Raw genomic sequence first — 15,358 nt, 5'->3', positions numbered from 1 at the left:
TTTGAGCTATTTTTCTAACATACGGCTTATCTTTTTGTTTTTACGTTTATAAAAAAAAAGTTAAAATCGCCAAGCAATCTTTGAATTCGACCCAAGCTGATCCGATATCCGACCCGTATAAAAAACGCGTGGATCCTTAAACAAACTCTAGTCGGGTCAAAATTTGCCCCGAACTAAATTTACCCATTATATTTAAGCCTTTCCACATCCTATACTAATATTTGGGAAGTACATACTAAAGATCATAACGTTGATTTTGTAAGAAATTACAATATATGCCATTAGAGAATTCTAATCATAAAATTTTATTCCATGTCACTAATATATATAAACGGGTCAACGGGTCAAATGGGTTTAAAGATATTAAAGAGATTTTGTTTATATATAATTCGAATTTATTAAAAACTGTTATATAATTCGAATTTATAAAGAAAATGTTATTTTGAATTATAGTAATCATATATTAACGTTCTAAGTTATTAATAAATTATTTGAAGAACTTATATACTAATCCATTATTCGAAAAATGTTATTGAAAATGATATATCATTGAAATTTTTTTATATAATTCGAATTTATAAAGAAAATGTTATTTTGAATTATAGTAATCATATAGTTCAAAAATGTTATTGAAAATGTTATATACTAATCCATTATTCGAAAATGTTATCGAAAATGTTATTGAAAATTGAAAATGATATATAATTGAAAAACTATTATATAATTCGAATTTATAAAGAAAATATTATTATTCACGTATAAAGTTAAGCAAAAGGTATTATTCGAATTATTATATCTAAACAAAATATATTATTCGAATTGGTGTATTGCTTCAGTTCGTAATCTTTTAGATAATATTTTCAGCTTCCTTAAAATATTTTATCATCAATTATTGATTTCGTTTGTTATATTCTGTTTCTTAGAATTTAAAATTTTGTTTAGCTTAATCACGAATGGATATAATCTGTAATTCAGTTTTCTAAAAATCCTTTAAAAATTATGTCAAATCTCCTTACTATTTTAAAGGATTTACTATTTCTCTTTGTTGACAATTTTGTCTTACAACTTTCCTTAAAGACTGAAGATTTTCAAAACCGGCTTGTGCATTCGATTCAAGATTCTTCATTTGTAGAAGTCATATATTGGAGAGAGTGCAAACGATTTGAGAAGATGAACAGTGAGTTTTTTTTATCGAACTTTTAAACAAATACTCAGATCTTAGCTTCTACCAAAAATGAGATCGAGTTTATAGCTAGCAAAATTTTTATTCTATATTTGATTTTATGATATAATCTAATTTTTTTGTATTTTTCGTTGGATTGTTTTATAGGGTGAAAAGGTCCATATTTAGTGAAAAGAACATGCCAACCGTTTAGAGAAATTTGTAACTCAAGGATATTGGAAAGTTATGGAGAACTTTGGATTGACTCATCAGAATTTGACCAACAGACTAACGAGTGAATGGTTTATTTTCTGATATTTTCTGAATGCCCACAACTATTTTTTTAGTTTGTATTTATTTAACCTTTTTTCCCCTTTTTCTAAATCACCAAATTGAAATTTATTTTTGCAGAGTATTTTAAAATTCGACACTTAATGTATGAAAATAGATATTCTGTTTTTTTTTTTTTTTTTCAACTCTCAAGTCATAAAAAAAATTCACTTTACACTATTTTATACTTTAGTCTGAAACCGAATCAAACTGCACTTGGTATAAATTCAAATTATGAATATTATACCAAATAAATATGTGTTCAAATATAATCCCGAACCAACGTTTCAAACAATTAGAGAATGTTTAAAAATAAAATATTTTAATAGGTTCTATTCATTTTGTAAAAATCAAATCTCGAAAGAGAAAGTACGGGAAATATGGGAATTATATCTGAATCTCTTACCCGTTCTCTTATCTGTTGAACTAGATTAAACATTCTCAGATAGAGAATAATTATGTGACGGAAAATTTCAAGATAGGCAACGGGACGGGACGAGACTACTTTTCCTCATTGTCTTTTCTACGTAATTGTCTGATAACAAAAACAAATCAAATCATTTACACCGAAATGAAACCAAACAAAATACCAAACTAATATGAATTCAAATTATGAATAGTATACCAAATAAATATCTACAACCATTAATCCGCACGTACGTGCGGATCCGAATCTACATATTTAACCAAACTAACAAAAGAATCTATATTGAATTAAATTTTATTAAAACATATTTTTAAATATATGAAATCCCGTACGTATGTATAGGATTATTAATCTTACCCTTATATCAGGTTTGAAGATTCTTATAACAGACAAGAAAGGTAAACCACAGCGCAAAACAATGAATGTAGTTTTTAAAGAAGTCTTTCAAAACCTTCACTAAGACAGTCATGGAAAGAATCTAAAAGAGTTCCAATTCGACTAGGTAGATATGTTAACTAATCATCAAGGTTTTCTCCATTCTTATAGACTAGAGTAGAAGTTATTTTTATAACTGATGACATTATGTGATTTTTCTATTTTAGTTTTCTACAGGTTTTGATCATCAAAATTAGGAATTGAAAGGATAAAGGATAGTCAAGACGTGTTTAAAGGAATAAGAGTTTGAAAACTACTCATCTGCACTTGAAGAACCAACAACATTAGATTTAAAGTTTTTCATTATTTTGGTTTTTTTATCATTTATTTATCAGACTCGAATTTTAGATTATAGAACTTTTTTAATACTAAACAAATGGATGCCATCACTCTGTTTAACTCAGTAAATCAATTCTATATTTCTATTATGAATTCAATATTCTAATCTACATGTTTCAAAATCAAATGTTTCATTTGTTAACAAAATTTTAAAACGATTCAATCATCAATCAGTTCATGAACATACTTAATCAATTTGTCTAACTAATAAACAAAGTTGGCCATGATCAATTACCTGGACATTTCTGTTTTGGTCTAATGTTGCAATCAGCTGTTCCTGAATTGCTTCAGGTAGACGATCAAACACCTTCAGGGATTGCTCAGTGATCTTCTTCTTCCACAACCCATTTTCATCGACAACCTCATTTTCGAGAATTTCATTCAGTTCTGCAATCATCTCTTACATTGCTCATTGTTTCTTAAATCGATTCAATCATCAATCAATTCATTAACTTAATTAATCAATTTGTCTAACTTATAAACAAAAACTATCGGTTTGAAATTTACCTGTGATCACCACACTGCAAGTTCAATTACTCGGAAGATATGAACGGATTGAAGGCAAGATCTTCAATCTTTGTCATGTCTGATGTCGAAATTGAAGGAAATTTTGGAAGAATCAGACATCAGTTTTCGTTGAAGAACTGTCGGAATTTTTTCCTGTTTCTGAGCTGTTTTCTTTTTTTAAACCATGAAACTTGGCCAACCAAACCCAAATACAGCCCATTAAAAAACTTAAACCCAATACAACAATTTTTTGTTTATCCTCTAATTATAAATACCTACTTAAACCAAACTAGGATTCAACCCGCTGTACCCCGCGGGTATCGGTTTTGATTAAGTTTTCATATTATATATTGAATAATGTGTAATTTATTATTTAAAATATTGTTTATATGTTTTTGGTGGTTGTTAAAGTTTTAGTATGAGATAAAAAATTTATGTGGTTAAACATGTGTATTATTTGTGTTTTTTGTACCAAAATATTGTATTAAAGTGAAAGTTGTATTTTTTTGGTATTGTAATTATTGTAAAAGTGTGTTAAATTCAAAAAACAATTATCATAACCAACAGTGTTATTTACTATAAGATCATAACAATTTAATTAAGAAAATATATTGTAAGTAGCTTTGCTTGTTTAAGATTTTTTTTGTAAATTATAAAATAATAAGATTACATTATAAAGACAAAGTAAACAAAATAAGAAATAATTTGCGTTTAGTTAGTGACATAAGTCTTAAATCGGTTTATTCGGTTTAGTCACTTGGTTAAATTACATATGTCTTTATCTCTGTTGGTACGACACAATCGTACATGTACATTTGCCCAATTCAGGAAACCTAATCAATCCAAATCGATGATTGGCAAAAAAAAAAAAAAAAAAAAATCTATCAAAATCGATTTCATCGTCTTCTCTATCTCTTTCTCTCTTCATCGTCATTCATCATGATTATCATTCATCATCATCAGCATCATCATCATCATCATCATCATTCATCATTATCAAATCTCAGGATCTTCAAGGTGGTTCTTCTCGTTCGTAGCTACCTTCTAGACTGTGATTTCCAATTTTCGAACTCTCGGTGAGTTTCTAGGTTGGGTTTTATCTCTCTTTCGGAAATCCTGTCACACCTCCGCTTTCAGAATTAGATCAATTTCATTAGCTTATCAGTTTTAATCAATTTGGGTAACAACAGAGGATTGCAAGAGCTGATGAGTCCACGAGTTCTTCCTCATCAGTAGCTTCCGGTGATAGAACCCTAATCCATGATGATGAATTCACTCAAGCCAAGGTTATATTGTCGTCAACCTAGCAAATCCCTAATCAAGAGTTTCTTCAAATTCAGTGTGTCAATATAATCGAGCAATTAGTGAAGTAGGCGAGATTGTTGGTGAATCCTATTTTCACGTTTTACTTAGGGAGATAAATCTTTACCTTCGATCAATTCATGTCGTTTTCTTCTTATTTTTCATCAAGTTTCAGGCAAAGACCAAAGTCACATGTATCTTATTAGTGAATAAGATTATTCTTTCAGGCAAGCATAGAAATTTTCGATTGGTACTCGAAATGCTAAGGAACATGTATCTGCCAAGAAATTCCTGGTAATGTTCTATTTCTTCATTTGGTTGCTAGATATCAATTAGTCACAATTTCGAAATGTTAACTATTGTGGTTAGTTATAGCATCTTCCTATCTCAGTTCTTCGATTTGTGGTTTTTTACATATAGACCAAAGTCACGGTCTTTTTTTGTTCTTTTCACAAATTTTTTTTATCAGAATTTGCAGATATTTAACCAAAGAAACAACAGATTAATGTTCTGTTTCTTGAAGGTGAGTTCTTCACAAAACTGTATGGTTCGATATGAAGCAGATAGTACGCTCTTTATATTCATACATCAAATGCCTTTTGGACCAAGAACAATAAGGTTAGTTGTCGACGAAGCTATATTTTAATACAACTTTTCTCATGTTATCATTCGTCTAATAAACATCTCGGCAAACATGCATCCTTGTATGTCTCGTAGACAACACCTTTGTAAGTCCTTAAATCTTCATCGCATGTTGGACCTTTTAGAAAAGGAAAGAGAAGTTTCAAATGTGAATCTCTTGATTGTTCTTTGCCTTCTTTGAGAACCTTTTTCCTCTTTGATTCCATGTAAAATCTGTTTTCTTTTAGATATAAAGGTTAGTAATAAGTTATAGTAGCTTTAATATGAAATTCAATTAATACATATTCTTGAATTAGTTAAATAACTTGAAATAGTCCAATAAACAGAAAATAGATTTAATTTTTTTGATGACGTTTGATTCAATATTATCATTGGTTTAGGATCGGAATAACTTTACCTCAATCATCTCAAAGATCCCTTTGATGGTTTCTTTTGTTCCCCGCCAAATTACAAAAATAAATATTTTCATTTTAAAAATGATACAAATCAATGTTATACAAACAATTGCTTTTGAAGGATTTATTTAAAAAGCTTACATGTCGAAGGTTTCACCAAATTTTGTGGTGTATGTCTTCTAGGTACGAAAGACTATCACTTGGATTGGTCGTAAATTTTTTCCATGTATGCAAGACACTGACTTGCACTTACCAACCCGTTTTGTACGGCTTCACATTATCAAGGAAAGCAAAAGATGAGACATTGTCAAAAGGAGAAGAAAGAGACGTTTGCTGTGAATAGAGGTAATTGCTGGATGAAAATGGTATATGAGAATGACGTTAATATATAGTATAGAAGGAGGGTAGGGTTTTTGGCTCGAGTATCTTCGAAAATCTTGGAGAGAAAGTTCAAATATCTTAATTATTAGCGAAAATATATTTTTGAGAAGGTATCCAAATAAATGATACACGGATTTAAGGGAAATAAGGATATTGAGTAGTAGGTTATAGTTAGGATTTAAGAGGAGAGAAGATTTTGGAAATATTTGATTATCAATTAGGCGAGATTTATAGATATCTTATTATATAAAGTATGGTTTTCAAAGTTAATAACTCACGAGATCGTGACACGTGTCAAATATTTCGATCTCAGATTTCGTCATGTGTCAAATAAATTTTCTTTTTTAATAAAAAAAGTAAAAAAATAATTATAAGAAAATTATAAATGTAAGTTATAAATTATAAAGTAACTAAGGGCCTGACTGGTTTAAACGCAGAGGTTGCGGTTACGGTTGCGGGAGTTTGCGGAAGCGGGCGGTTGCTGTTTCAAGCGTTACCAAGTGTTTTGAACGACTGGTTTAGCATTTGAAAATGGATGCGTTTGCGGAAGTTTTATGACTGGTAAACCAGCAGGTGCGGTAGCAGTTAAATTAAAAAATGACAAAAAAGTAAAAAATATTACAAAAAAAAAAACACCAATATAATTATGATAATATTAGAAAAATTGAACATGCTTAATAATTAAAACCATAAATAAAGTACTATATAATTATTTAAAAATAAAGAAATTTTGTAATAAGATAGTACTTTATGCTGGGTTAACAACAAAAATTGCATCAAGTATTGGGACAAACTGTAAATAACGTTGAATTCAATCAAAAAACAAGTGATTTTCTATTTGAAAAACCAAATCGAAACATATATTCAATCAAAAAGCAAAACAATACATAATGAAAAGAAAAAAAGATGCCATGAAAAATATTCAAAGAGTTACACATGAGGTGATGAATGAATAAAAGGATATATGATACTTACGTTTGATTCTTGATTTTCATCAGTTTGGGTGGAAGACCTTAAGAAAATAAGGTTTTAGAATATTGATTAGGGTTTCTGATGAAAACGTGATACAAAGATGAAAGATATATATATATATATATATATATATGATTAATATATTTTATAATAATTATAAGTAAACGTTTGATTTTTTTTTTTTAAATTCAACCGCTACCGCCCGCAACCGCAAACGCTTGCGGGAAGGAGCTTCTGAAATTCAGCGATTTCGAGCGGTTTGAAGCGGTACAGAACGGTTTCTATGATTGGTACCAACCGCTAACAACCGCAACCAACCGCTAACAACCGCTAGGAGGGTGCTAGCGGGAGAACCAATCAAGCCCTAACACTTGACTCAAAAATAATTAAGGAAATAGCTATGAGTTAAAAAAGTATGGTTTTCAAAGTTAGTAACTCACGAGATCGTGACACGTGTCAAATATTTTGATCTCAGATTTTGCCATGTGTCAAATAAATTTTCCTTTTTAATAAAAAAGTAAAAAGATAATTATAAGAAAATTATAATAAATTATAAAGTAACTAACATTTGACTCAAAAATAATTAAAAAATAGCCATGAGTTAAAAAAGTATGGTTTTCAAAGTTAGTAACTCACGAGATCGTGACACGTGTCAAATATTTCGATCTCAAATTTTGCCATGTGTCAAATAAATTTTTCTTTTTAATAAAAAAGTAAAAAGATAATTATAAGAAAATTATAAATGTAAATTATAAATTATAAAGTAAAAAACACTCAAAAATAATTAAGAAAATAGCCATGAGTTAAAAAAAGTATGGTTTTCAAAGTTAGTAACTCACGAAATCGTGACATGTGTCAAATATTTCGATCACAGATTTTACCATGTGTCAAATAAATTTTCTTTTTAATAAAAAAATAAATAGATAATTATAAGAAAATTATAAATGTAAATTATAAATTATAAAATAACTAACATTTGACTCAAAAATAATTAAGAAAATAGCCATGAGTTAAAAAAGTTTCGGAAACTAACGTTTTCAGATATGTGAAAAATCAAAATGGCTATCAAGCAAAAGACAAACATACAACTTCGTATTCTAATTTGGTGAAAAAACATGAAATAAATACTAATAATAAGAAAAAAAACTGAGAAAAAAAAATCAATATTAGAATTCTGACGACGAAATAGAGGTATCCAACAATGTCATTTAGTAAAATAGCTTGTCATACTGAAAGAAATAGGAGTAGCATGTGATTTTTATGGAGGTGATGATTGAGTGATTTAAAAAAATAATATGATCATGTAAAAATTACATGCATTTATCATTTGTGTAAATATATTATGTCAATTATAAAAACAAACACTGTGAATAGCAATGATTTTCTAAAAATTGTATGTGATATTCAGACCCAAAGAATATATGACAATGGATGCAAATTAAGAATTATGAACGGCGATGAGCATAAACTAGAGTTGTTGTCAGAAAGGCTTGCCCTGATGTTGGAGAAGATGATGAAAGTGGAGTAATAAGAGAATTTGGAGAAAGAGGAGAAGAAGCGATAACAGTGGTGTTGGTGTTGATGACGGTGGTTCAAGTTTGGTGGTGGTGGTGGCGATAAATGTTGATGAAGGTGGAGGTTAAAGTTAAAAAACTGGTACACCAAAACAAAAGACTGTTGAGTCAAAACAAAAATTCAGGTTAATCGAATCATTTATTTTATCGGAATTAGCGAGATTCAGTATTGATGGTGGTGGTGATTGTGATAGTAGTGAGATTCAGTATTGATGGTGGTGGTGATTGTGATAGTAGTGAGATTCATTTGTGGTGGTGAGTTAGAGTAGTGAGCCTTGGTGGTGATATCTAAAGAAGGAAAGAAATAGAGATAGGGGAAAAGGAGGGCGAGAAGGAGAAAGAAAGAGGAGTTCAAGCAAAAATAAAGAAAATCTAATGAGAGAAATAGAGAGATTTGAGAATTTCTCGCCGGCGAGCGGAAGGAATAAAAAAGAAAACGAAGAAATGGGTAATATGAGCCAAAAATTGACTATGCCACGTAAGTATGTAACTATATAAATTCAACTTTTTTTATTGTTACCGTTTTTTTCAATCTTGCCCATATTGAAATTATAAAGTGTAATACACTTTTCCGATAGATGTAAATAAATTATTAAAATTTAGTAATATAACGTATAAATATTTATGACTTTATAACTAATATTAAGCAGAAAATTATATAATTTTATAAATAGGCCAATATTTATATTAGATGATTTAATAATTAGTATAACATAACTACAAATAGTGTTTTATATTGTGCAATATGCATTATAAATCTATATTGAAAATATAATTAAAATGGTGCATTATTTAAAATATATATGTTTATATAATTTTAGTTATCCTTATAAAAATAAAATTAAAAGTTAAGAATGATAATTTCGACCGGCAACCCGTGCAATGCACGGGTCCTTATCTAGTCTTCTTATAATTAGTGCGAATATGCTTTTATAAGATACCATAAACGATGAATGGTTAGGATTGCATGTTATATTTTTGTAGATGATCAAACCCGATTACTTATCCGTTTTAGTATTTGAACCACTAATCACCCGTTTAGGAAACTCGCGGATCCTCTAATGTTTAATGAGATTTTTTGACCAAATTACCCCTGACGATTTTGATTAACAATGTACAAACTCCAAAATTGAAATTGAAATTGAGGCCAAATTAGACTTATTTTTCAATTTGTACTTCCCTTTTAATAATAAGGGGATAAATTGTGAATCTCATAAAAAAAAAATACAAATCTAATGCAGCTAAATATATTAAATTCTAAAATACATTATTCTCCCCTTATTTATTACCAAGTCATGTTTTCAACCAAATTAAGATTCAACAACTTTTAATTCTTATAATAAAATAAACCAAATATGATAAGGAAATAGATCTAAAATTAATTATATAGTATTATTTACTTCTACAAACAAAATATACAATTATCGTCAAATAAATAATACACAACATAATATCCAAATAGTAATAGACATAAAATAATATGATATATTCCATTTTATACTATACTATTACACTATATTATTTCTTACATAATTCAAATAAATGAACAATTTAATTCATATAAAATATAAAATCCCGTGCTGTATAGTACTGGTCTTTACCTAGTTTGAAGTAAATCCCCCGTAATATTTAAGCCTCTCCACATTAGTTAATAACAATCTTCGAATTTGTCTAAGTTCTAATCCGTAATGCCTACCACAAGAAGGAAAATGACAACAACGCTAAAATAATCTATACACTCGGTTAACATATACTAAAAGTAACACCAACACAATTTTACAATATAATTAATTAAATAACAAATAAAAATTATATTCCAATTTCGCCTCCGGGCGTCAGCACGGGTATCAACCTAGTAAGACAATAAAAGGGAAAATGATAATGACATGTCGACGGGAGGATTTTCATTTTTCTATCTGTCCAAGAAAAACAGCACAAACTATCAAAGTACATTATAATATAAAGCTTACCAAATCAAACTTATAGATATATAGAAAACAGATGAATAATAGAAGACTAAATTTAACTTATATAGTTCTATTGGTGGAGATGGATCCTAATCAGAAATGTCTAACATGCATAACCAATAACCATAAGGCACGTCCAGTGTTGTACAAATCGTCTGAGCAAAGTCGAAATAAATTTGATGGTCTTATATATGGTAAGACTTTTTTCAAGTGGAAATATAAAATCCTGTAAGTGTCACGTAATAATTTTATAAAAACGATGGTTGTAAATGTTTATTCGTAGATATTTTAAAAAGATTCGATTTAGTGTGAAATTTTATAATACTCTCAACAAAATATCTTGTACATGACAAATTCAAGTTGCTTTTTTAAGCAGCAAATATACATAAGCAGGGTTGGATAACGCGCGGTCTTCTACTTTGGTAGAGAATAGATTTTTACATTTGAAGAAAGTAAACTGAAAACCTATAAATTCTTATACTTAGTAGAATATATATTTTTACATTTTAAAAAATAAACTGAAAACGTATAAAGTCTTATTATAAAATATAAAATGAAATTTGATAAATCATTATTTAATATAAAATATCTTATTTTCTAAACCGTATAAGAGGGATTAAGACTTTTTGGTGTCCTTAAGTTTTTGTTTGGTTGAGAACTGAGAAGTAGTCCAGAATCAAGAATGAAGACTCGTAACAAGCTTCTTTTACTCGCTTGTGCCACTTTCTCCATTATGTCTCTTGTTAAGTCTCAAAATCAACAAGGTATTTTTACTGTCTTACACTTTTTCCTTTTCTCTAATATTTTTGATATATGAATTATCTCAAACAAAAGAAATCTTGTTCCGATTCTTACCTATTGTTTGACCAGGATTCATCAGTTTGCATTGCGGATTACCATCTAACCAATCTTATATCGAACCATCGACCAATTTAACATTCATATCAGATGTCAATTTCATCCGAGGAGGAAAAACTGGTAATATCCAAAATAACTCACGGACAAACTTTATCTTTAAGCCATTAAAGGTTTTGAGATACTTCCCGGATGGAATTAGAAACTGCTACAGTTTGAGTGTGAAGCAAGGCACAAAGTATCTAATCAGAACAGTTTTTTCCTATGGAAACTATGACGGTCTTAATATTTCTCCAAGATTTGACCTCTTTCTCGGTCCAAATATTTGGACAAGCGTAGATGTGCTAAAAGCGGGTGTAGGTGATGGAGTTGTCGAGGAGATCATTCATGTCGCAAGGTCTAACATCATGGACATATGTCTCGTAAAAACAGGGACGAGTACACCAATGATATCAGCCATAGAATTAAGACCTTTGCGATATGATACTTATACTGCTCGAACCGGTTCATTAAAGCTTATTGCGCACCTTTACTTCACCAATTCAGACGAGGCAATACGGTATGTCAACAACATAACAGAATTAAGACTAGTTTTCTTTTAGAACCATGTGTTTTTTTCTTGCCTCATTGACATCAAAATTGATACTTGAGTGTTGCAGTTATCCCGAAGATGTATATGATCGTGTTTGGATTCCATATTCACAACCAGAATGGACTCAAATAAATACAACGCGGAATGTAAGTGGCTTTTCTGATGGCTACAACCCGCCACAAGGTGTAATTAAGACCGCCTCTGTACCCACTAATGTCAGCGAGCCATTGACCTTTTCCTGGATTTTGGAATCCTCTGATGACGAATCGTATGCTTACCTTTACTTTGCTGAGATCCAACAATTAAAGGTCAATGAAACTAGGGAATTCGAAATTTTGGCGAATGGTGTTGAATACATTTCTTATATTCCATTCAAGTTTGAAGCAAAAACCTTACCCAACCCTGCACCACTAAAATGCGAGGGAGGGGTATGTCGTGTGCAGCTGTTAAAAACACCGAAGTCGAATCTACCACCCCTAATGAATGCTATAGAGATTTTTAGCGTCATACAATTTCCACAATCAGAGACAAATATAGATGATGGTATGTAGCCGTACTTTTATGCATATTTAAAACGTATTAAGTTGGCACTTGGGAGACAACCATATTAAATGCTTTGTTCCCCGGCTTGAGAGGATGTACGGCTTAGGCCTAGAACCATCTTAGTTATTCAAAATAAGGCATATTTTATCCTTGATTCTTTTGTATCTCTTGGCAGTCATCGCTATCAAGAACATTCAATCTACTTATCAATTGAGTAGAATCAGCTGGCAGGGCGATCCATGTGTCCCTAAACAGTTTTCATGGATTGGTGTGAGCTGCAACGTGATAGATTTCTCCACACCACCAAGAATCATCGCATTGTAAGAAATTTCATATTTTACATTGTTATCAAATTAAATGACAAATGTATCCTTATTTGTCTCCGGTCATGCAAACAGAGATTTGTCTTCAAGTGGATTAACTGGAGTTATACCGCCTAGCATACAAAATCTAACTCTGCTACGAGAATTGTACGTATAACAACTGGAGAAGTGCATGAATTTCTTTTGATTGAAATAACATTTATCTCTCGAAAACTTATAGGGATTTATCAAATAACAACTTGACTGGAGAAGTGCCTGAATTTCTAGCCAAGATCAAATCGTTGTTGGTCATGTAAGTTATCTAAATATTATTGTGTGGTCTTCATTAGTTTCTAATAACTTCTCCACATCTACAGACACTTAAGAGGAAACAATCTTAGAGGTTCTGTTCCTCAAGCATTTCAGGATAGAGAAAGAAATGATGGTTTAAAGCTATTGTAAGAGTCTGTTTTGCGATGATCTTATTATTTTGATTATCATCCACTCTTGTTTTATAATTAATGTCATCAATAACGTTTTCATTTTTTTTAGTGTTGATCCAAATATAAAGCGGCATGGGCAACACCAACCAAAATCTCGGCTGGTGGCGATTGTTGCATCTATATCTTGTGTGGCCGTTACTATAATCGTGTTGGTTCTCATCTTCATTTTCAAAAGGAGAAAGTCATCAACACGCAAAGGTAAGTTAAAGTAAATATATGATCCATATTAAATGTATGAAATCTCATGGATCTACAAAATTTATTTTCTGTAGTTATACGTCCATCATTGGAAATGAAAAATAGAAGATTTAAGTATTCAGAGGTCAAAGAAATGACGAATAACTTTCAAGTTGTTCTCGGTAAAGGAGGCTTTGGTGTTGTTTATCATGGTTTTCTCAATAATGAACAAGTAGCCGTCAAAGTTCTCTCTCAATCATCAACTCAAGGCTACAAGGAATTCAAAACAGAAGTACTTAACTACACTACAATCCTCCACTTTTTTTTTTTTTTGGACAATAATGATCTCATGAATTAATTAAACCATATTGTTAGGTCGAACTACTTCTAAGAGTTCACCATGTGAATTTAGTAAGCCTCGTCGGATACTGTGATGAAGGAAATGACTTGGCTCTCATCTACGAGTTCATGGAAAATGGAAACTTAAAGGAACATCTCTCGGGTAAATCATTAGAGCATGATACAAAGATTTTTGAGTTACATGCCAAAGGCTTTAAAATTTTCTAATGATTTCTATCCATATTGTGAATTTGGCAGGAAAACGCGGTGGCTCTGTCTTGAATTGGTCGAGTAGACTTAAAATAGCTATTGAGTCTGCACTAGGTTTGTAGATTTTTTTTTAATTCCTATCATTATGTTACTTTTTCTCAAGTCGATATATCCTTCTTCCTTTTACACTTCATATTTATGATAAATAGTTGACATATGAAGGTTTTTCTATGTACTAGGAATTGAGTACTTGCATATTGGATGTAATCCCCCAATGGTTCATAGAGATGTGAAAAGTACCAATATACTGTTAGGTCTACGTTTTGAAGCCAAACTCGCCGATTTCGGACTTTCAAGATCTTTTCTAGTGGGAAGTCAAACTCATGTATCAACAAATGTTGCTGGAACTCTTGGATATCTTGATCCCGAGTAAGTTCTAGTTCATATCACATTATAGTATTCAGGATATGCTTTCTTGTATGTTTAGTAAACAAAAAGCAAATATCATCAATTACTTTTCTTGCAGATATTATCAAAAGAATTGGTTAACAGAGAAGAGTGATCTTTATAGCTTTGGGATTGTGTTACTTGAAATTATCACTGGCCAACCTGTGATTGAACAATCGCGTGATAAGTCTTACATAGTAGAATGGGCCAAGTCTATGCTTGCAAATGGTGATATTCAAAGTATTATGGATCCAAATCTCCATCAAGATTACGACACAAGTTCGTCTTGGAAAGCTCTTGAATTAGCGATGTTATGCATCAACCCTTCTTCCACGCAGAGACCAAACATGACTCGGGTCGCTCATGAGCTAAATGAGTGTTTGGAAATATATAACCTTAGTAAAGGAAGGAGCCAGGATGAAAATTCAAGTAAGTCCACGGGACATAGCGTAACTTTCATCAGTGATATTCCTTCAGCTCGTTAATCTTTTCATCTATATATTTGTGTTTGAAAGATACGTACGTATAGGTTGTATTAAAGTGTGGAATGTTTAAAAAAAAAAGTACTATTTACTCCTATTTGAATTACATTCATAACGTATAGGTTGTTCAAAAAAAAAAAAAGTGTGGAATGTTTAAAAACTTCTCATGCAACGCTATTTACTCCTATTTGAATTACATTCATAAATATATGATAAATGCTTTGGGAATGCTATGTCCGTCCTGGTTACATTTTGTATATCGCTTGAGTATATTTACGTATATGGTTATTAGGAAATTAAGAAGGCCAAGCCATATATATATATATATATATATATATATATATTGACATATAAAATTTGATTGAGCATTATTGATGGGTTGTGTTTTTGGCACTTTTGAGTCTTCATATTTGAAGTTTTTTGTCGAGTCTAAGCATCTTTTAGATGTTTGTAGAGTCGTTTTTAGTCATTTTAG

The 15,358-nt window shown here is 30.5% G+C and overlaps 2 protein-coding genes and 1 long non-coding RNA gene across 3 annotated transcripts; 2 read left to right on the top strand and 1 right to left on the bottom strand.

Moving 5' to 3' along the window:
* Positions 1-2,837: 2,837 nt before the first annotated feature.
* LOC9321981 (pyrophosphate--fructose 6-phosphate 1-phosphotransferase subunit beta 1) lies at positions 2,838-3,339 on the bottom strand. Its single transcript, XM_021030929.1, has one exon. The coding sequence runs from the start codon at positions 3,088-3,090 to the stop codon at positions 2,881-2,883; it is 210 nt and encodes a 69-aa protein (XP_020886588.1). The 5' UTR covers positions 3,091-3,339; the 3' UTR covers positions 2,838-2,880.
* A 795-nt stretch (positions 3,340-4,134) lies between these two features.
* LOC110229691 lies at positions 4,135-4,864 on the top strand. The gene is made up of 3 exons (XR_002333078.1): positions 4,135-4,276; positions 4,391-4,486; positions 4,730-4,864. It is a non-coding gene; the product is annotated as an uncharacterized LOC110229691 (long non-coding RNA).
* Positions 4,865-11,097: 6,233 nt separating this feature from the next.
* Positions 11,098-14,987, top strand: LOC110229750 (leucine-rich repeat receptor-like serine/threonine-protein kinase At2g14510). Its single transcript, XM_021030557.1, has 13 exons — positions 11,098-11,197; positions 11,304-11,847; positions 11,948-12,423; positions 12,599-12,743; positions 12,822-12,893; positions 12,967-13,038; positions 13,103-13,183; positions 13,278-13,426; positions 13,501-13,697; positions 13,781-13,907; positions 14,003-14,068; positions 14,194-14,383; positions 14,481-14,987. Exons 1-13 carry the CDS (start codon positions 11,116-11,118, stop codon positions 14,884-14,886), a joined length of 2,607 nt encoding a protein of 868 aa, XP_020886216.1. The 5' UTR covers positions 11,098-11,115; the 3' UTR covers positions 14,887-14,987.
* The last annotated feature ends 371 nt before the right edge of the window (positions 14,988-15,358 follow it).

This window comes from Arabidopsis lyrata, assembly GCF_000004255.2.
Source record: "Arabidopsis lyrata subsp. lyrata unplaced genomic scaffold ARALYscaffold_3, whole genome shotgun sequence".
Classification (NCBI taxonomy): domain Eukaryota; kingdom Viridiplantae; phylum Streptophyta; class Magnoliopsida; order Brassicales; family Brassicaceae; genus Arabidopsis; species Arabidopsis lyrata.
The sequence above is the reverse complement of the archived record's forward strand: the minus strand, read 5'-3'. Positions and strand labels throughout refer to the sequence as shown.